This window comes from Pleurodeles waltl, chromosome 3_1 (assembly GCF_031143425.1).
Source record: "Pleurodeles waltl isolate 20211129_DDA chromosome 3_1, aPleWal1.hap1.20221129, whole genome shotgun sequence".
Lineage (NCBI taxonomy): Eukaryota > Metazoa > Chordata > Amphibia > Caudata > Salamandridae > Pleurodeles > Pleurodeles waltl.
Genome location: NC_090440.1, coordinates 1528835927 through 1528859557, shown reverse-complemented (window position 1 = coordinate 1528859557; position 23631 = coordinate 1528835927). Strand labels below are relative to the sequence as shown.

Sequence of the window (23631 nt, the reverse complement as noted above, 5' to 3'; positions counted from 1 at the left end):
ACCTGGCAAAAACTCTCCAAATAAGCAAACAGTTACAACAACTATTCTATGAATGACACCAACATACAAGATAATGGCCGTCCCCATTCAAACAGATTTCAACTGACCCATCTACATTGTTTCCCCTTCCTTGACCTCTAAAACCTTTTCATATTGTCCTCACTGCCCAGGCTCTCAAATACTGGAAGCAGCCATACTAATGACTCAAAACTACTTATAGAGAGCTTATTCAAGAAACATTTCCAACACAATAAATAAGTAGAGACAATAATGACCTTACAACTCTAAGTGAAACAGAAACATCAATGTATGTTAATTACTGCAAGTTAATATCAAAACAAGAGACTGAAATTTATGACCTATGCATAGAATGCTTTAGGCCCACAGCCCTCTGCAACCCCTTCAAGCTATAAAAATCAATCAAACTCCAACACCGCAATAGTGCAAGAAATCTAGCAAAAAAGGAAGAAAAAAAACTCAATGAAGGTCTAGACTCCACTTTCAACTCTGACATAAGACCAAAATACATTCTTCATTACATGCAAACTGAATCCAAACTCAACCAATACTTTTGTACTGAAACAGACCTCTGGAGTTCAAACTGAAACTTAAAACCTATGCAACGCAATGGCCACCATAATAGCCACCAAAACTAATTTTATTGGTCATTTTCAATACATAGTTTAATCAATGCAAAACAGATCTGATCATAAAAGGGACATAACCCTACCTAGACCAGACATCATTTTACTGCAAGTCCTTTATTACTTCAAACTGGGTAACTGAAGTCCTTCACCACCTGGCACCCATCACAAACTACTTCAAGTACTTGAGAAGGTAAACAACTAAATTGTTCAGTACTGATCTATAAAAAAGGAAAAACAGAGCACTTAAATGAAAACAGCATAAATATCACAAAGTACGTGATAAATGTAAGTGCATGATGAAGCTGAGCTTCAACCGTGACTCTGTGCATAAAGCTAAATAAGCTTAGTGCTCTAACAGGATAACAAAAGCCAACTGTCAGAGAAAAGATCTCAAGATCATTCAAGGGATGAATACAACTACAGCATGCTCCACTTACCAACTATCTCAAAAGCCATGTGCCACCCTATCCAATCACTTTTCATCCAAAACAGCACACATCCAAAGGGGGGAAAATACAACGTTTATAATCAACCACTTAAACCTTCATCAATGAATGATTCTAAATATGCACCTGCAAAACTTTTGTTGTCAAAATAATTGCCCAGATTATATCAAGTGTGATTCAGACAAGCTATAAGCATATAATCAGTACTAGTGTCCAAATCAGATAACCTCAAAATGCAAGCAAGAATGTAACAGCCCCGCTCGCAGTAGGGTCAGTTCCAATCATTCCTATCCAACGGAATAGAACAGAAAAATCTTAATATCCCAGACAACCCTCATGGTGCCTCTGAAGGAGCTGTTCTACTATCCATTGTTTTTCACCCAGGTTACTTCTCTTTCTTAGCACTTCCCTGGTGGATACTGTAGCTACAGATTCCTCACCTTTAGAGTATCTTCAGGTACCAGACTGATTCCAAAAGATTTAATAGTTCTGCTCCTGTGTGCCCGGTAGATGACATGGTTTGGCTCAGTGGTGACTTCTTCCCACCCATAAATGACAAACAGAGACTTATATAAGAGCCACCTCTAAGCTGATGTCAGTTTCTTTATTTTCTCAGTCTACACCTTTGACACACAGCTCAATAAAAATCAGCCATACCTGCATGAAGTTTCCTCGAATGGGACCTTTTTAGATTGGAAAGGAGACCATCCCACAGAAAGGTAGGGAGGTGAGAAATCTGAGGTTAGAGGGTGTCCACCCAAAGTACAGTTGCTGACCGGAAGTTACTTGTTCTGATGGATACTTCTAACTTCCAGTTCCTCACCCTTAGAATAGATACCAAAGCAGTACCTCCCAGGTTGCGGGTCTATGAAATGGCTCAGATCAAAAAGACCTGCAGGACCAACTGAGCAAAATATCCACCCCGTTTGACATGCCTGTCAAGGCAGTAGTGCTTTGTGAACATATGTAGCAATGCCAGTGTTACAGTCTGCAAGATAACAAGGATAGGCACTATGTGGTGCCAGCACAGTGGTAGCAGCCTTTGCCCTGGCGGAGTGGAGCTGTAATCATTATAGAAGCCACTTCTTGGCCAGCATTTTGCAGATCTTGGTGCAGAGGACTGCCCACATCCAGAGTCCTTTTCTACTTTGCTTCATCTTGCTCTATCCCAAAGAACCCTACAAAGAGTTGATTGTCCACCCGATAGCCTTTGGTGCAATCGATGTAAAAACTCAAAGCTCTTTTAGGGTCTATCAGATGGAGTTTCTCCTCCTCTTTCGAGGGCTAGGACAGGGCAAAGAACATTGGAAAAGCGATGGATTGGCCAATGTGAAAAACTAAACTTTAGGCAAAAAGGCTACCTTGCTCTGCAATACCATTATATATGGAAAAAACGTGGTAAAAGTTGGCTGCACTTAGTGAGCTTAGAGTTTGCTTAAGCGATGAGCAGAGGTCACCACCACCAGAAACAGTCTTCAAAGTCAGGAGACAAAAGAATCAGCTATGCATAGGTTCAGATTGCAGGGACACGAAGAAAGTTAGAACCAAAATAAAATCCCACTATGGCATCAAAAACGATTCTGGAGAAAATAAATGGGTCAAACCTCTCAAAAAGCTCATCACAGTAGGTGATTTGAACAAGAACATTTTATAAACATAAAAAGCCCAAAAGGGCATTCAACAATTTATCTTGCAGCGTAACAGTACTGAAGATGCCACACCAGGCTAAAAACTTTTCCTAGCATCTGTCCTAGACTGACTTAGAAGAAGGCTGTCATGTGATGACATCCACGTCAACTGCTGCTGCATAGGCTCCAGGCATGGAGGTGCAGATTGGCCAGATTCGGGATGTGGAGCCCTGCCCTGTCGCTGCAACAGGGGGTCATACCACAGCACTAGCATGATCGGAGGACAGATGACCATGGCCAGAGGTTCTCTGTATGTACACACACTCCATGCCACTAGGACTTGTTCATTCCTGATTCCACTATCTGGAATGCGTCTCCGAGCAAGTGCCTTTTGGGAAATGCCAGCAGGCAAAAGTTTTGACACTGCACATTTTCTGTGGTGGAGAAAAGATCTAGCCAGGATGCTTTCCAATGCTGGATGATGGTATATGCCACCTCTGCGTGAAACTGCTATTCTTAATCCACAAGGTATTATCAGCTAAACTCTTCAACCCGGATATTGAAAGATCCTGCCAGGTAGTTCATAACCAAGGAAACACCCAGTCGAACCCAAACAATTCAAAAGGTAAAGCACCTCCTTACACAGAACCCAGGACTCTAACCTGCCCTTCTTGTTGCAACCTCACCACATGGTGGTGATGTATATAAAAACCTGAAGTAGCCTACATTTGATGGACAGTAAGAAGGACTTCAGCACCAGGCAAGGGCCTGAATCTCCAACAGGTTGATGTGAAGGAGGAAGGAGAAGGGAGAGTGGCCTGCTGCTGGTCAGGTTGGCGCTTGCCTGTCATCACAGACGATTCCGAGCCTGCTCCTGCAAGATCTGGATGGTGTCACAGAGGCCCCTGTGGGGCGTGTTGGCTTTCTATGATTGCCTGTTTTTAATGTTTTTTCATTGTGTATGGGATTATTTATTAAATATGAAATTTTAACATTCCTTTATTATGACTGATTATTTGAGTGAATGAATTTATGAAAAGAGAACTGAGTGGTGGATAGCATGATAATTCCCCCAGGGGATTATTTCTTTTAATTACTGGTAAGACCTTGTACACCACTGTGTCTAGGATGGCCTCAAATGAAATCGTCTGTGTGAGAGCCAGGTGGGACTTTAGCTTGTTGATGGAAAACCCTAGAGAGCTCAGGTATTGGGCCGTCATCGAAGGTGGTCTACAACATCATTTCCTACTCTGGTGATATTCAACTCATTCTCCGTCTTGGACAAGACCCCCAACCCAAGAAACAAACTCACCATTTGTATGACCGAAGTCGCAAGCTCAACAAATACAAGACAGTCTAACTGGTGGCCGGCCGAACTCAGATTCACACCCAGCACCCATGCCAGGAACTTCGGAGTATACAACAAACTGGACATGACCGCATAAGTTAACACCGTCACTACATCCTGCTTCCACACCTGAAGATAATGAGGAAGATCTTCAAAGTGCTCCCAAACAACACTAGAAAAACTGTCACCCACGTCCTAGTCACCAGCAAGTTGGACTATGTAACACCATCTATGCTGAGATCACCAAGCAAGTCATTAGAAGATCAGAAACCATCCAAAACTCGGCAGCCAGACTCATCCTCCCACACAACTCAATACCACACATTAGGGAGCTACACACGCTCCCGATCCACATATATGCTAATTACAAACTCCTCACAAACACATTCAACGCACTACAAACCTTAAGCACCACCTACCTGAACAGTCGCATTTCCTCCCACCAACCACCCAAAGACTTTTGCAGGACCCTTACTTGCAATCTTCACACACATACACAAAACCAGATCAGGAGAACAGGTGTTCTCTTACATCACTCCTAAAGCATGGAACAGCCTCCCACTGCACATCAGAGCATCATCCTTCTTTCTTGCATTCCAGAAAGAGCTGAAGACCTGGCTTTTCATTTAACCAAACTATCATAGGCAGGGCTAGGTGCACACACACACACACACACACATACACACACACACCTGTTCACTGCCAGAATAACTTTGCTTGTGATAGTGCACTTTACAAATACAAATAAAATAATGCAATGCTGCACTGCAAGACTGTGGAATGATCTATTAAAAGACACCCTGATGTAGGTAAAAATAGGACGAGACAGTCCAGTCTAGTCTAGTCTATTTTAAGGATTTGCAAGACCCAACTGTCCGATACGACGGATCTCTAATCAAGGACAAAATGTCATATCCTTCCTTCTACCGGCCGAGAATGAACCTGTGAAGGCAACTTAAATTGACTTGGCAGCTACTGCAGCAGGGGAGAACTCGCTCTGCTAGTGTGATCAACTTCTACCCTAAAAGGATTGGGCCTGCTGTTGCTGGACTAGTTGGGAGGTCTGGCACTGTCTGTAAGCTAGTCCTCTTGAATCCCCCCTAAATATGCTGTACTGCTGGTGGAACTACCTGTCATGAAACAAGATTTGCAAGCATCATGCTGTGACTTGACTGCTTTCAAATCATTTGAATGCAAAATCAGCCTTCTCTCCAAAAAAGCTTGAGCCACCTAAGGACATGTTTGTAACGGATGCTTAAACATCCCCCAGAAAACTCAGTTGATTGTATACACTGGTGCAAATGGCACTGCTTACTCAATATGTGGTGTCCAGGTCAGCATGTAAGACATGCTTCACATCACTCTGACTATCATGTATCATTTGAGAAACCGAGGCCCCTAGGCCTTCTGGACCAGCTGGCAAGTTCTTACTGCCATATCACAAAGCCTGGATGCACCTGCCCTGAAGGTACTGGCTGGCAAGCTCTAACTGGCCATTACACAATGCATGAGTACCTGATCTGAAAGTACACTTCACTCGAGAATCGTAAACTAGCTACAGTGAACATTCTCTTTTCAAAAGGCATCAATAAGCTTCTAATCCCTATCCAAAGTATTTGTCAGTAACAAATGACCTTACTCATCTGCGACTGTACCATCATGTTTTCAGGCACAGGATGTCCAGTCGGAAAATCTGAATCACACGAGGCTAATCTAAGTGTCCTGGCAACAGATCAACTCACTAGATGGCCGGAGCACTGCTTGGATCACGTGGTCATGAGTGTATCTGTAAAAGCCTTGATGAATGACCATAGCGACTCAAAGGAGGCTAGACCTGGTTGAAGGATCTCAGTTAATAAACTTGACTTTGTTGTATCACTAGACAATTGTATGTCTATCACTTCTAATGTCCTTCTCACTACTATTGCTGAAAAGTCACTTTCTTTCACTGGTGAAGAGGTGGTGATTCTAGTTAAGTCTCTACAAATAGATCCACCTCACTGCCATTGTAAATCTAGGTATGGTCCATCATCAGCATAGTAAAAAGGAAGCAGGTTGCCCGATATTACCATCATCATCATCATCAGTGTCATGGGGAACATATTCCATACCCTGCATCAGAATGGATCCAAATAAAGCCTCTAGCCTCAGATACGGCTCGCAGGGGCAAAGCACAGTGCCCATAAACCCAGTAAAGAGGGATACCAACCAGATAACACACCTGAGCTTTCCACACAAGACAGCTAGATCCCAGCTTGAATGGGCTACAGAGATCATTTATATAGCCATGGTAATCCCAGTGGAATTTCCAGTGGAACCAGACTTAAAACTCCTTTTCGTATGTTGACTGGTGGTTAAGTTCACTCTAAGAATGAGGCTAGTGTATAGTCTTGCCAGGATTGCATAGATAGAAACATGAAAGTCCTGTTTTGGACGGATCATTAATAAGCAGCATAAAACGGTTTATTTTCCACCAGGTGAGAGACCTGACTTGGTTTTTACTTTTCCATACTAATTTGATGCCACCATTTTAGTGTCTCTTTAGAGAGTCATAAGAGCTAGAAATATTCACCAACATGTGACATGTGCAATGAAAACAATATTTAGTGAAGCTCACCAAAAGGAGGTAGGCCATACGTCTGGGAAGGCTGAGGGTACACAGTATAAGGCTGGGACTGCTGTAGTGCCTGGTATGGAGTCTGTCCGGAATATGTCGGCATTGTGTCGAGCACAGGTAAAGAAAGGATGTGTGTGTACTGTCTGAAAATGACAAACAAGAAGTTAATTAGTAACAATGCACAAATTATTGTAATACACATATCTCCCTCCCTCGTAAACACCCACCCCACCACCAAAATGCTAGGCGGAAACAGAGTTTTACTCGTTCAACTAGTGTTTAATCATTAATGGATGACATCCATTCAACATGTACTAAAAGTTGTCAGCAGTTGCTCAGGCCACAAGGATTCTTGCCTAGGGAGTGACACTATTAGCCTGATAAATGTGCCGGTCTTTCACTCCTCCTTTACTGATCATCCATGACCAGGCTGCTTACTTCTTCTAGGTGTCAAATGAAGTGATTTAAAATGTGTCTCTGTGGTCCTCTACAAGGAACTGTGTAAGAATCATAACACTACGCTGTTTAATCTCTTAATTGCAAACTCAGATTCTATTGCTATGTTATTTCAGGGTTTGTGGCAGTGCAATACTCACCGATCAGCATTTATTTAAATAGTGGGAGTCAATGTAGGAGGCTGGCCCTCTATGTAGTATGCAAAATTAGGCCCAATATACAGGGGGTCCAGGAAACCACACACTGGTTTACAGAGGTAAAAACTAGATCACCTAATGCTCTAATTTTCAAGGAAGCTTGGGCGAGAAGTTAGACGTGCAAAGCATCTGTTGTAGTCCTATCAATCATGTATGTCAAACATTCGAAGGAATAAATTGAGACCAATTTATAACAATACTTCAGATTTTCATATAATTTTTAAGACCAAGATTATCAAAACTGGTTAAGTACTTTTTGAGGTATGGATTTTTGTAGTATAATAAAAATAGTCTTTTTGTGCGTAATTAAGCACCATAGGAATCCATGGAAGGTTACCTTTAAAAATACACATAAAATCCACACAGTTGCTTTACCAAGATCTTCTTTTGCAGGTTGGTCGAGGTCGCACACTGGCAGCTGGAGAAGTTTGGACAGCTGCCGGTTCTGCCAGGAGCAGTGGTGAAAGGTCTCTGTAGCTGGTACAGGGCCACTGCGTGGGACCACCTGGAAAAGGTCTGTTCAGGTAAGTTAAGAGGTGGTCCATTGGTGTCCCCTTGGAGTGTCGAGGTCACAAGTGGTAGGGGACCCTTAGGGTACCGCAGGTTCTTCGTTGCAGGGCACAGAGCGGCCGGGTGCAGAGCGAATCAGTGAGCCAGAAGCTGTGCGCAAAGATGCCCTTTGGATCTGGAAGTAAATCACTTCAAGGGTCATTTTCAGGAATACAGGGGCACTCTGGTGCGAGGACTGGGGTTTTTCTGAAGTCCCTCGACTGGGGCTTCCTCCTGGTCCTTTTCCAGCCCTAGGCAGACTGGTTTTCCTGGTATCCGACATCAGATGACCAATACCCAGGGTATTAGTACGTTTTGACCACTGAAAGGTGCAGTGCCACCAAACTTGGCACAACTGCAGGGTTGGTCCTTGTGGTCGGTGTGTCGTCGGGTCCAGCTGCAACATCCAGTTTGGGAGATAGCAGCTGGTCAGTGAAATGACCCTCACTGGGTTGCTGCTTTCTTCTTCGTTGCAGAGTGGTACCTCTACTCTGGAGGGAGTTCTTGGGCGATTTGCGAAGCCTGGAGTTCCTCTGGGGTTCTTGAGGTGAGTGCAGTTGTCCAGCAGCTCCACATCGGCGATTGTCAGGTCCTGGGTGCAGCAGGCTGGGTTTGGAGCCTTTTCTTTATACAGCAGGTCCACAGTTCTCATATACCTTGGATCTTCTTGGTGCTGTCTTCTTTGCGTCCTTTGAATCTGATTACCTGGTCTAGGGGTTCCCACTAAATACTGAATTTAGTGGGCGTTTTAGGGGGAACCTGGTAGTGTTGAATGGGACACCTACCTTTGGGTGGGTACACCCACTATTATGACCACTACCTGTGGGAAGAGTCACTTCCCCATTCCCGATTATTCCTTTTCCTCCATCTTAGATGGAAGGAAAATAGAGTGTCCATCTCGCAGGCAACACCTTAGGCGTGGTGCATGCCAGGTGGGGCCTCTCCTGCTACCACTTGTGTAGTTTTCGGCCTTTGCTCCCACTAAAAGTGGGGATTTGGAAAGGGGTTGACTAGCAGCAGGCTTCAGGGGGGGAGGGGGAGAAGGTGGGGGGAGTTTCAAAGGCGGTAAGCCTTTTGAAGCCCTTCGCTAGGGCAGTGCACATTCCTGAGGGGTGCTAGCTCCTCCACCCAGGAAGGGCATTGTTCTACAAACCAGAGAGACAGAGCTCTTCCCCAAGGTTTGTAGATTGGATGTCTGGAGGTGGCAGGCTGGACAGAACCAGTCAGGAACCATGCCAGGGAAGCTTGCTTTTGCAGGGGGCACCTCTAAGGTGACCCCTGGGTACATTTAGGGATAAATCCAATACTGGTACCAACTTGGATTTATCATTCCAAATTGTTTGATACCAAACAACCAAGGGTTCAGAGTGGCCATCATTTAACTAAAACTTGTGTCCAGCACATGTATTAAAATGGCTGCTCTGTTCACTCACTATGTGCCAGGTTTGGCAAGGGCACAGTGGGGGATATATTGCTCATACAGCTATGCCTTCACATATGATATTGTGCACCCTGCCTTAGGGCTGTAAGGCATGCCGGAAGGGTGTCTTACCCCTAGTATATGCAGTTAGTGGTGGATAGAGCACACAGGCAGTGTGCCATGTCAAGTTTGAGTTTTAGGTTTGCACCAGTACACTCAGCCTGCAATGGCAGTGCTGGGGGCATCTGGATGCATGGCCCTAAAGGGTGGCACAATCTGTACTGCTGCCCTCAGGGGCCTACCCATAGTACCCCATGCCCTGAGTACCTAAGTACCTTTTATAGGGACTTATAGTGGTAGCTAAAGGTGCATCCAATTGTGCCAATGCATCACAACAGTTTTAGGGAAAGAGCTCTGGCCCAGGGAACCTAGTTAGCAGGGGCCCTGGGTACTAACATTTCTAGGCTACATCATACATCGGGCAATTCGTGGGGGCTAACCATGTCAAAGAGAGACCTTTTCCTGCAGTCACTTCAGGTTAAACAGATATGTGTTAGCAGATTTCTAAATAGGAAGTGATAGACTGTATTCTTGATGACCCATGGAATATAGTTCCACTGAAGTTTTGCTAGTATAGACACCTAAATGAACTGCTGTGTGGCAGTAAGTCTGTGCCGTACCCATTCTCTTCGATATTTTTTAAGTGATGTGAATCTACTTTGTAAAAGTTTAACTGAAACCAGACAATATATGAACTTGCTCCCTCTAACTCACTAATGATTTCTTGATTCTATATCAAATTCCAAATAGGTTCAGTGATCCATCAATTCCCTACACATTTATGTCACTAGGAATTTTCTAATGCCAAGTGTGAAAACACAACTCCACTAGGAAAAACCTAATGTAAAGGTGCAGAAGTAATTTTAGACACACATTGATGGGTGGGTATTTGGACAAAATATCTAGTTGTTTTTTTATTTTATTTTTTTTATAAAGGGAGACAAATAGTGGGGAAAAATGTTGTGATCCAAAAATATTGTGATACAGAAATATCGCTGTCAAGAATATCGTTTTTGCAGGTAACATCGTTATTAAAATATCCCTGTTAATACAGTTTTCAACAATACAGTTGTAAAGATTTTTTTTTTTAATTATTTGGTTTTAATTCTTATATTAGTTTTGTGTTATTGTTTGCATAGTTATTGTTTTAATATAGTTTGCAATTTTAAGAGATTTAGCATGTTCAATTGTTAATGGTATTTTTTAGTGTCGTAACGGGTTAGGTTTGTAGGGAATAGGGTGGAAATTAATCATGAATAATGAATTAATTTTCAAGTATGTGATTGTTATTAATTATATATTATGTAATACAGATTTAATGTACTTATATTTTAGGGGTAGGTGCTATGTTTGTAGTGGTAGAAGGGGGAGGTTAAGTAAAAATTAATTTATTATTGGACTGGTTATTTATAAACATTATGTAATACTAATTTTAGTTATATATTAGCTGTGGGTTGCTTGGCTTCAAGGACTATAGGGTGGAAAGCTAAGTAATATTAAAAAATATTAAATTAGAATTAAATATTGAAGTGATTACAAATATATAAATTGTGTAATTTTATGTATATATGTATATATATATATATATATATATATATATATATATATCAGCTGGATGTTATAGTTATATTCTATGTATGGGCTGCTGGGTTTGTAGGGAGAGATGTTAAGAAATTAATTATTAATTGATAGTTATTTAACTCATCAATTATGTAAATTGTGTTATTTTAGTAATACTTTAGGTGTGAGTTGCTAGGCTAGTAAGGGTATAAGCTGGCAAGTTAATTAAGTAATCATTTTTAAATTGAAAAATAAATATTGCGTGTTTATGAATGTTTCCAAGCAATGTCTGAGCAAGTCTAAACTAGGTCAAATCTGAGCTCATTCCCATGGTCATAAGGAATCAAATGTGTTACAACACATTACATTTTAAAAGGAGACTGCCGATATTTACAGCAACTGAGGCCTGAGTTCTTGTACTAACTGTAGGGTCTTGAGCAGTGGAGCAAGGTTTGCTATTTACGTTTTCGATAATCAGTTAACCGTCCAAGAAATAGCTTTTCACAGTCCCGTAAACTACCATACAAATACTGAACAGGGGCAAATACACAAAGCCTCAAAGGGAATGGGAAACTTAATTTAAAAAAAAGCAGCACCACATCTTTTCAGAAACATTGCCAGCACAGAAAAAAAGTTCGTTTAAAAATGCAAAATGGAATGGTCTACTGTCTTTGCAGACTAACATGCCTCGCTTCGTAGCCAATCACATTGGGTCGTAAATATCCATCTACCTAACTAATATTAATTAGATAGGCTGTTGTGTGACCCCCCCTCACCCCGTAGCTGTCAATTTGCAATGTGACTAATTACTTCACTGGCTGCATCGTAAAATTTAAGACTGGTCACAAACATTCAATGTGCCACGTTTTGCAGTCGTTTGATACACCTGGTCCCAGCTGTGCAGTCTGCCTCTTCGGTAGAGAAGGCAGGCTAACATGAAGTAAATTGTACATGAGGCAGCCTACTTTGAAGTCTATTTAGACCTGTAGTGGAAGCCAGTTGCGGCCTCTTACACTGGGTGTAACACAGTGTGAGTAGTAGTACAGTGGAGTAAAACAAAATGCACTACAGAGGTATTGGGGAGACCAGCTATGACGGTGCTGCTGCTATCAAGGTGCGACAGAACCAGAGATTGTACCATTGTTCCTAAGTCTGTTGGTGGAATAGAGGGGTCAAGGTTCCTGTGGATGAAAATTTGGAATGAGGTTTTTAGCCAGCTTAAAGATTTGGGTATGCATTGTCGGTTTTTTATCTGTGGTAAATCCACGTGATTTAATTTATGGGATGTGGGGAAGAGATGATTGAGAATATCATTATGAATCCAAAATCTTAGTAGTAGAGGGGGTTCTTGTTAACATAGGAGTTGGGACTCTGCTCTAACTGGATTTAATTTGAGAGTATAAATGTACATCCAAGACTGTTGGTTTTAACAGCAAGGGCTTTAGAGCCTCTGTGCTGGATGGGCTGAAGATTTTCAAGAAAAAAAAATAAAGGAGTATCCCCTGCACACTATGATTAAAGAAAAGGGCATAAACTTTAATCAGTGTGCAGTGTCCCATGTGTGTATTGAGTAAGTAGGGAGATCATGTAGAACCGAGGCACCCAACATTTTAGTGTTAAAGGATATCTGGATGATTTGACTGAATTAAAATTGAGGATAAGGAGTATAACCATTACAGCACATTGTACTTCGATTTCTGTTCAGTGGATAGGAGGGAGAGGAATTTCCTTGGTGTATCGTATCAAAGGCTGATGACAGGCTGAACCCGACTAAGAGGCATGGGTCACCTCAATCTAAGGTTTGAAGTACCTCACCAAGTAATGAGAGTTTCAGTTTCCAAGCTGCTTTCTGATCAAACTTCAGATTTGCAGGCATTTGGGAGGTTATTATTAGAGGTCTGTCAGAGGTTGTATTGAACCAACTTTTTCAATGATTTTTCTCACAAATGGTAATTTGAATACTGGTCTGAAAGCTTGCAATACCAGCGGGTAAAGTTTGGATTTCTTGAGAAAGGGTGCAATCCGCATTGATTTTTGGGATGAGCAGAAAGTGTTTTCTTCAAGAGACAAGGTGACAGTTTTGATTACTAGAGAAGAAGGTCTTAAAAGCATACTTTTATTAAACTGCCTTGAATACTGTCAATTTAAGAAGATAGTTTAGTGTCTGAGATTTTTTTATTTTTATTTCTTTATTGACATTTATTACATTCACCGTAAACTGAACAAGATAGAACCGTCCACATTTGCAGGAAATGAGTAAACTGACATTCCATATCCCTTTTGACATTAACTATGTTTTGGATGCAAGTCTTAGGAAAATATGGATTTGGTAGTAAGAGTTAACAAAATTAGTATGAGTCTATAGGAAATTACTACACCCATTCTGATTAAGAATATAGACAATATGTGTGTCACCAAGCAGAACTGAACAAAAAAGTAACTTTAGAAACTCTCTGGCTGGCGTGGTGATTGGCAGCCACCCGGGTTATATGGAAATAGGTAGTCGGGGGCAATTAGAAATGCACTGATCCCAGTCCAATAGTGAGCCACCAAGGAGGGGGAAGGGAAAGAGGCAGCATACTCCCCATGGTTTCGGTGATGGGGGGGGCCAACCCATTTGTTAGAAAGAATTGCAAGCCCAGGTGTACTGGTGGCTCAGTCGGTCCAGACACCCAGACAACCCAAATGGCCGTCTTGAGTGCAATGTATGTTAGAAAAAGGCTTGCACCAATCTCAAAGTTCCTGTAATTTTTGGAAGGATATCAGGGTCCGTCACTCTAGAGATTGCCTTTGTGGGCGAGTTCGGAGCCCCACTTTTTAGAAGGATCATGAGCGGTCAGCAGATTCTTGATGGTCAGTATGCTCCAGAAGGGGAGCTGGTTCGCATAGGGGGTCAGTGCATGTATGGGTTGGATATAGGGGTTCCAGACTAGCTGACCAATTTTCTAGCCGGCCCTCCCGGTACGAACAGCCACTCTAGTATATACCGGTCTCCCAAGTCTGCCTGAACCAGGCCACCTTCCATCATCTTATCTCTGGCCAGCCACCACAAAGGCCCTCGTCCGGCACCGCAAGTCTCCTTTCTAGCACAGGGCACTGAAGGAAGTTGACCACAACCCGCTTCCGAGCAGGTCCCCAAACCAGTTCAGATACCAGACTGTTCAGCATCTTGAAAAAGGTTCTAGCTGGTATCACTGGCAAGGCCACAAAGAAATACAGGAGCCTGAGACGGATCACCATTTTAGCCATTTTAGAGAGGGAGTGGAGTCCAAATGTTCATGGATTAGTGAATCGAGGTCAAGGCCTTACCATGATTGCCACCTAGCAGGTCCCCCTTAGTATGATAGACATTAACGTCTACTAAAAGGAGTCAAAGGACCAGGGAAGAGACCCTGTTTCCTGCATTACTCGGAACTCTGATTCAATATGGCACAGGGGGAAAATGCATGACTTACCCCAAAATTACCTTGAGACCAGCTAGCTCTCCGAAGCGGTCTAGTAGCAAGGCAGCCTGATCTTGTAGATATACAAGCATATTGTCTGCATATAAGGACATAGTATGTTAACTGGTTCCACTCTGATGCCCCAGTCAGGACATCTAACACATAGCAGGGCTGCCAGTGGTTCCATAGCTAGTGCGGAAATTATTGGAGATAAACAGCAGCCCATGGCGGGTCCCACTACTGATGGCAAATTAACACAAAACCTGATGGCCATTACAGACCCACCCCTGTGGGGTGATGTAAAGTAGTTTGACCCATCCCAGACGCCTCAAGAACTTGCAGTAACTAGGTCAACTCAGGGTGTCAAACGCTTTCCTAAAATCCAGAGAGACTGCCACCGGCAGGTCGGCCCTCCGGTCATCGCATCTATTACATGGCAGAGGCGCCGGATGTTATAATGCACTGCCCTGTGGGGCACACACCCACATTGGTCTGAGTGAACAAGATAAGTGTCGGGAGCAACCTGTTCGCAAGAAAGTTCCACATTGACAGCGGTCAGTATGAGCTCACCTCTAGTGGATCCCTTCCTGTTTCCTCGAGAACCACAATGAGTCCCTCACGCAAACAGCTTGGTAAAACTCCCTGCTGATGTGCCTCTAGGTAGATCTCAAGCAGCTATGGGGCAAGGGTGGCTCGAAAAGCAGGGAACGCATCAGTACCTGAGGTCCTGCGCATGCCATCTGGCGACTGGCCAGATTAACCTCCTCTATCTTGAGGGGTTGCTCCAGGTCCAACAGCTGTAGTTGGGACAGGCGGAAAGCGCGATCACTCACAAGTAATTCCATAGTTGAGCTGGGGGACTATTGAGGGGGAAAGTATAAAAATACTTGTAGTATTGGGTGAACACTTCGTTGATGTTGGAATATTTCTTAGGCACCATTCCTTATCGCGTATGGCACCCATTAGCGTCCTGGAGGACTCAATGCAACAACCAGACCGACATGCGCCCTAGGCTGTCACCATCAGCAAGTTGGCAAACTAAAAAAGGACTCACAGTCCAAAGCACAAAGCCGCTTCACCTCCTCTCAGTATTGGTGACTCAAGTCCGTCAGACGAAGGCGTGCTTGGGGCAGTGTCACCCCCTCAATTTAAGTGGTCCACAAGCGAGTCCCTAGTGCCAGCACATTACAAGTAAGAGCCGCCTTGACTCCCTAAGTTCTGGTGTTACAATGCCCCCTTATAACTGCCTTCATGGCATCCCATTTGAGCCCACAGGACGCCACCGACCCAGTATTTTCCTCAAAATGCCAGGAGATATGCATGGCTTTTGTGTCTTTGTAGGCCATGCCCTGTAGAGCTTCTGTGGGGAGCTGCCATATTGGGATAGGAGCCCTTGTCCTGCCCCCTCCTCACTGGAACTTAACCCAGAGAAGGCTTTGGTCTGAAAGGGTCTTGCCCAGATATCCAGAACCATGTATGAGTCTGTATTACAAAAAAGTAGTCTAATCAAGTGTGTACATGATGGCCTGGAGCATTATAACAATAACAATATTCCGCCTCTCCAGGGTGCCTGGCGGCAGATATCATGCAAATTGGACAGCCAGTACACTCCTCTGAACAATGGGTGATTGCAAGTAGTAGGCACTGAGATGTCATATTTCTTAACGCCGCTCCATGATGTTGGACAAGGTGGAGCACGGTCTGTCCTCCCCCTCACCTGATTCACAGGAAGATGATTAAGCAGGCCAGTTCAAGAGACAGAAAGCAGGCCTGGCCATCTCCCAACAGGCAAACCCCCTCCTCCCCCTCACCTACTCCAGCTGCAGTTGGGCCCGGGATAGACAATCCTTGTTTCAGTCAAGGGGGGAGCAAGGACAGCCAAATTCACAGCAACGCAGTGCGTACCTAGACGAGGATGCCAGAGTTATTGAGGGCAGCGGGTGTAGGCCTGTTACACAAGTCCACAATCGTGCCGGTCCAGGAGACACAAGGGGCCAGCCAATAGGTCCGGAGGAACTTCCACGGTGGAGAGACTGTGGTGATATCTGGAGGTAGGCAGCCTCATTACCCCAGGCGCCTTCACTCACTGTCATGACCCCAGATCTCCCCAGCTCCAGGTGGACAGCAATCCTATACACTCTATTTGTCCCAGGTCTAGGCAGTGCACCAGGACTGTTGGGCCCTTGGTGTTCATTTGTCTCAATGTTCATGGCCGGCAGCCTGGAAACAAGGTAGACCACAGACGGGCATCGCAGGAGGCGCTCCAACAAGTATCCCAGCAGAGACAATGCTCGATGCACTGGGTTATACAAGATTTCTTACAGGCCGGCCACAGAGCTCATTACAAGTCATCCGATATTGCTGCTGTCTTGGCCACACATGCCCACCCCATCTGAGATGATTTTCAATAAGTACTTGAGGTATAGTTTGTTAAAGGATGAACCTTTTTAGGGCTAGATCTTTATATCAGACATTTTTGGGTTGAAAAAGCTGACAATTATGGTGGCAATGGTCAATGACACTAAAATGTTGGGTTGTTTGCTTGTTTAGAAGTGCATTTCAAGATGGTTAATTACTTTATTCTCTGAAATAGCTGGTCTTTGTCATTATTAGGTCAGCCGTTATTCTCTTCTGTAGTCTTAAGGCTTGTAAATATTGAGCAGTTTTCTAAACTTTGTGTTTTTTGTTCACTCCTTTACTGAAGTTAAGTTCATTTGTGTACCAAGCACTGAGGGTTTTTTCACTGACAGATTTATCAGTAAGTGGTGCCAGTTTGTTAATTTTGTTTAAGGTTGCAGTTTTATAGTAGATTGGCACGTCCCATAACTTAAAGAGCATTTAGATTTGAAGTTACATTTTGAGATTACTGGAAGTTCAGTGTAGGAAATGTCCTTTATGGGTTTTCTCCACATCTTCTTAAGTTTCGTTTGACCATTCACGAAGTGTTAAGTGGCAGTGTAAGTAGTATTGACTACACAGTTCAGGTAATGTAGATTAATGGCTTTTTCAGTGTTTATGGTACCATTGGGAGCTAAAAAGAGGTCCAGAGAGCTGCCCATGATGTATGTCACGATTAGATAATTTGACTGAATCCAAGTAATAAACAAATTTTCTATGAACTCTAAGTGAATGGGTTTAGTGCGATATTTGAAGAAATGCCAGTCTCTCCATAAGACACTGTTTAAGAAGTGACTAGCATGGAGTTAGAGAGACTATTTAGGTGTTCAGTGAAGAAATTAGTTTTTTATTAGTAACTACTGTTCTACATTACTGGTAACTTTCATACATTCACGATTAATCATTCCCAGTCATCAAGATTGGTATCCCCAGATTTTTTTTAAATAGCAATGAACAGTGCTAAAATTGTCACAGGTCAAAACAGCATATATTATCATATTTAGTTCATTTCAAATGGCTGGAACCTCAGCTAATGAGATGACGGTTTGGAGCATTGTACTCCCTTCTAGAAGACCAACAGCTCAGACTTCACAACACAAGTAGCAAGTTTATTCATTAGTAAGTGTCTTACTGCAAGGGAGGGGTGGTATGTAATTTTTTGAAAGATACAAACGTTGAAGCTCTAGGTAAGTAATTTCTTCTCCAGCACTGGAGCTTTCACATAGTTACATACTTCAATCAGAAAAGCAGGCTGTCAAATAAATCTTACAATAAGCTGTAAAAGCAGGCTTGCAGTTGATGAGAGCTTCTACAAGCCAGCTCACCAGATCAGTCAGCTGCATTATCAAATTCAGACAGTAGTTTTTGATGAAAGTGTGACTTTTTTGTCCATGTAGCTGCATGGTAGATGTTCATAAGAGACACTTGTTTAGAGAGCCACTGGAATATGTCTGGTGGAGTGAGCAGTCAACTGATGCTTTTCTTTGTTGTGGTAGAAGCTACATAGGCTTATAAGCCCATGTACAATGCTTTTTTTTCCCCACAGAGGGCGACAAGCATGAACATCTGAAGTAAAGGAAAAGTTGGCCTCTGATTCTGAACACCTGTGGTTCACCCTCTCCACTCTTCTGGCTAATATCAGGGCCAAAGAGTACTGTTTTACAGTAAACAATTCTGATTTCTGGACTATGTACAAGCTGTAAATGGGACAGAATCAGTTGGCTGAGCACTGTCTGCTCAGCTCTTATAGTACTGGTGCATGTAGAACTGGTGGGAAGGCTCAAAACAAATCTTTAAAGAATTATTTCACAATCCTTTTTCAAAAATCAGAATGGACAATCCAAGATCCATCTTAACCTAAATACTGCAGAGAGATGGCTCCTGATGGGGCTGTATTAAAAGCCTTTTTGGACCAAGCTCAGCAGATACAGCATACAGGCTCCGCCTTTAGGGCCACAGTGCATCACCTGACAAGTAACCCTGGAAAAGAGAGGGGGAATGTTATCTCCACTATTAATGGAGCACAGCTGTACAGTTTGAATAGTTTGGTCCACAAAAACTGGTGCAGTGATGCTGGGGCAATCGGAATAAGAGAATATAGCTCCGCTTTGGCCTTCCTCAATACCTCTGGATGAGAGGAAACAATGATAAGCTAGACAAATATTTTCTGCCATGTTTCTGTACAGGCATTGCCCATCGATCCCTCTTGACAGAACATGCTTGCAAAGGCTCAACCTGCTTTGTTTTGATGCAAAAAGTTTGTGGTCAGGTTGGTGTCAAACTGCTAGAGTAGATCAACGTGTTCATTTTTTATCCCTGCTAGGAGTTCCACAGAGACATTCACTCTGTTGAAAACACTAGTACTGCACAAATTTTGGGCATCCTCAGATACGGGTTGAGATCTTGTTCTTCCTTGTTTGGCTACATAGTACATGGAGGTGGTACTGTTGAGTCTTATGTGGAACGCCAAGGTAGGAATTCCTGTAACCTCATGTGAATGACTGAGACCTAATACAATGGAATGGTGAAATTTCTCCTTTTCTGACAATAGGCCTCTCGTGGAGAGTTTCTGCATATTAACTCATCAACCTTCCATGAAGGCACCTTAACCTCATTTTCAGTTAGGCATGGGGGTTGGAAAAGAAGGCACGCTGATAGGTTTGACAGGAATCTCCACTACAACATAGCCTGTCTGAGAAGTCAAATGTCAGCTAATGTTGTATCATGACCCAATTTTCTGATTCCCCCTTAGGGATGTGGAATTCCTATCGCCCGACACCCAGGACATATTGTTTGGGGTCAAAGGCAACAAGTTTTCATGTTTAATTTATCCTTGGGACAAGTAGGCCTAACCCCCTGCAGCACAAAACCCTTTGGCTGCCAGTTTACAGAGAAGGGTAATGTGTGTGTCCATAGGTTAATGCTGTTTTAACTTGTATTTATGTTTCATTAATAAAAAGCCTTCATTATTAGGTTGAGTGCTGTAAATAATTTTTATTAAAAAAAAAAAAGTGTACACAGGTTTGAAAAGTTTAACAATATGTTATGTTATGTTATGATAATTTGTAGAGCGCATAGCTACCCAAAGGCCTCCCAGCGCTACATAGAAATCTTCCACAACAATACCCTAGGCACAGAGACTAATACAGCCATGTTTTCAGTAGCCGACAGAAGGATAATTCGTGGCAAGCTTGACGTAGGGACCGAGGTAGGGAATTCCACAGTTTGGCGCCAAGATAGGACATAGAACTTCCCCATTTGGTCTTTTTTACTGGCGGATTTACTGCTAAAGCTGCTGATGATGACCTGAGATGTCTGACAGGCATATGGAAAGTGGCCAAGGTTCGCAAGAGCGAAGGACCTTTGACATACAGAGCTCTATGAATGCAACATAATGCTTTGAACTTTATCCATTGCTCCAATGGGATCCAATGCAGAGCTGAGAGGGCCGACCTGGCCGATGCATGCCAGTGTATATTAAAGAGAAGGCGGGCAGCAGTGTTCTGCACCACCTGCAATTTCTTTTTAACATAATTTGGAGCCCCAAGAAATGAGGCATTCCCATAATCCAGGTGCAAGATGATTAATTCCTGAACGATAAGTCTCTTCGCAATAAATGAAAGTATTTTTAACACCTTTCTAAGAAGTCTAAATATGCCAAAAATATGGCAGATATTTTCTTCACCTGATGGTCCATGGACAGCCATGGGTCCAGTCATACACCAGGACTCTTGATGTATTCCCTGGGAGAGGGAAGGTCTCCTAGCGACTACAAAACAGAAGGGATAAGATGTGGTTAGGCGTGATGACCCAAGAACATAGCCTCTGTTTTGTCTCCATTCAACTTCAGTTTACCATCAGACATCCCATTGGATACTGCCCGTAGACAGGGGGCAAGCGATGATTCAAATGAATTCTCTGAAGTGGAGAGAGATACCACCAACTGAGGCTAAGTATAATGCTCCCAGAATGCTCTCTGATTAGATGCAAATGTTTGCGGATGCTTGTAAGCAAGAGTAATGATTATTTGCTTTCAAAATGAAATGTTCAGAAAAAAATGAAAGTAGGAAAGAAAATGTTTCACTACTATGAAATTTTAGGTGCTATTTTTTTGAAGCATTATTTAGTAAAATGTGTTGATGAATACTAGTATTGCCCAAAAAATATTCCTAATGGAAAATCAGTGTAACCATTTTCAACAAAATTATGGGAAGCATGAAATAAACAAGCACCGGCAAAGCCAACTGATCTGACATGTTTGCGAGTCTTTTGGTTTCATCAATGCTTGTCTTGTTTTGACATGGCTTTTGTAACACTATTGTTGTAGGAGGTGCCAGGCCCTCACCATTGTAACAAACACTGGCAAAAAGAAAAACATGTTTTGGTCTCAAAAAGCATACATTGCCACCAGTGGTGAAACTAAGGCCTCGCAAACCCCTTCCAGGGGGCCCCCTAAGCACAGCACCTTCCCTGTGTGTGTTCTATGCAGAGGGCCCCCCTCCACTTTCGCTACGCCACTGATTGCTACAGTAGTTCCTGGCATTGAAGAAAAACACTCTGTGTGCCAATATGCTCCTTGTGGAAGATCTGAATGTGATCACCCACAATAAAAGCCAGCTGAGAGAGAAACAGAAGTTTAATTTAGAAAAAGTGTCTTTAACGCTAGACCTAATTAGCGACCCAATTCTTAAAGAGTCATAAGTGCACCTATCGTATGTGTCTTTGAATTAGTGGCTTTCATGAATTCACACTAAGTTTCAGAAGTAGACCAGGAAATTGTACTCCTAGAAAATATTTGTGAACTGTATTTAAGCACGAGCAAATATGCATGTGTAGATTTGCTTATGTGAAAATCTATTGAGCGTTTACAATTTTACTTTCCCTCCAACCACTTTTTTCCCAATCCTGGAAGAGCTTCTACTTCTGCCATTGTCAGGAGTAAGCTTCCAACCTTTCTCATTATGGCAAAAGATTAGAGAAGAGCGGGTGAAAATCCTTAAAACATGCAAGTTAGTAGGTCTGCAGACTCAAACGGATTCCAGCCCTGGAGAGACTGCCTACTGCTTCCTCCTGCCCCAGTATGCAGATCTGAGGAAAGGTGGCAAAATAGGAAAATGTCTATTGTAGGGATTGAAATTGCAAGTAATCAAGCCCTACTAAAGTAGTAGCCCTAGCATAATCAGACGATATTCTGGGCGGAAAGAACTAGGGAAACCCAGTATTTGACACATCTATGGTAATGTCCATAATACTCGCAAACACATTTGTGCATTTTTGACCATAGGCCAAGCCTCATTATGCAGGTCTCTGGATTTAGGTCAACGAGTGGATGTCATTCTAGATCAGGCGGTCACAGCATCCAAGCATAACTAAAGCATTAGCCACCTTGGAGGATGCTGCCACTAAATTCACGCTATTACCTCGGTTGCCAATTGACTTGCCGCCTCTATTTCACATGACCCATGAGGCACAAGAGTGGCATTTGTGGTGCTCTATATATCTTTTCTGATCAAGGTATTAATGTTTGGACTGAAGTTGGTATGTTCCCAACTTTCAGCACCTCCTTCCGTCCCATATGTAATCTGAAATTCGTATGGACTTTATAGACCCCGTAGGGATGAAAGGAGGCATTGCTGTTTCATGGATGCTATGGGAAGGTCAAATTTCTTGTCTGCCCTTTCCAACAGAGCATGCAGTCGAGAAATGTCATCTGGAGAAGGCTCAGGCTGCAGTCAGTAGTCTGAGTGCAAAAGGAAACGGTTGGGAATTGTGATCTAAGACTCAAAAGTGGAGGTGGGGTATCGCTGGTGAGGGGTGGATAGGAGAGACCTCTCAGATAGGAGGGCAGACTGTCAGTGGGGGTGGGAGGAGCTTGTCTATAAGCAACACAATATCTTCGCTTTTATTAAGAGGTTGGCCTTTAACAGACCACAATACTGCCACCTTTTAACAGCCATCAGGTTTATTGATTACCTGACAAACAGAGACCTTAAGGTGCAACTTGGTGCTTCATTTCACCTGCTGTTAAGCTGTGCAGCCCATCCTATGACCTACCCCCTTGACCCACCCCTGTTCTAACTATATACTCACCATTCCACATTTTTTAAACAATTTTTATTGGCCTAATACAATATCCATTCAGACACGTATCAACACTGTACAGCAAATGGACAGTTAATATTACCATAACTGTCATCATGTCACTTCAACCGTCAACATCGATACACTAGCCTTTCTTTTTTGTGATCTATAGCCAAGAAGTATGTATCCTTCCTCCCATTCACCCAGAATAAGACATAAGACCACACAGACGAACGTTCAGACAAGATTTAATGTGTTTCAGAAATTCAAGCAATGCGTCCCATCTATGAACAAAAGGCATTTGCACAATCCTCCCAATGCAAGTGTTTATTTTCTGCTTCCAACGGGGATACAGATGCAATAAACAATTTAGTAACAGTGGGAGAAGAGGTACTTTTCAAGACCATGGAAACATTACGCTTAGCCAGAAGTAAGGAAAGATCCACCAACTTTCCTGTGGCCCGATCTGTCCTGGGGCATAGAACAAGGCCCAATATACAGCAGTCCAGTTTGAAGAGCTCTCTGCAGTTTGTTGTGTGGGCAAATATAGTTGAAACCTTTGTCTAATAATATGTCAGCCCACACAGGACCATACCATATGAACAAAGTCCACCTCTGCAGTGTGGCACCAGGGACGACATGAGGCGGCGCCATGGAAGCTTAGTATGATTTTACGGGAGCTAAGTAAGATCTATTATGAATACTGAATTGTGTGCATTTAAATCACATGTTGCGTGGGACCGTCCTTGGGTAAACGAGGGCCTTCTCCCTGTCTGAACCAT

General features: G+C 43.0%; 1 protein-coding gene across 7 annotated transcripts in view; it reads right to left on the bottom strand.

Annotated features, from left to right (window-relative positions):
- The window catches only part of EYA3 (EYA transcriptional coactivator and phosphatase 3), a 900226-nt gene that overhangs the window by 548876 nt on the left and 327719 nt on the right, over positions 1 to 23631 (bottom strand). For all 7 annotated transcript variants that reach the window (XM_069225116.1, XM_069225117.1, XM_069225118.1 and 4 more), the window contains one exon: positions 6687 to 6829. In XM_069225116.1, coding sequence (XP_069081217.1) covers positions 6687 to 6829 — 143 coding nt within the window. The remainder of the gene's footprint in view (positions 1 to 6686; positions 6830 to 23631) is intronic.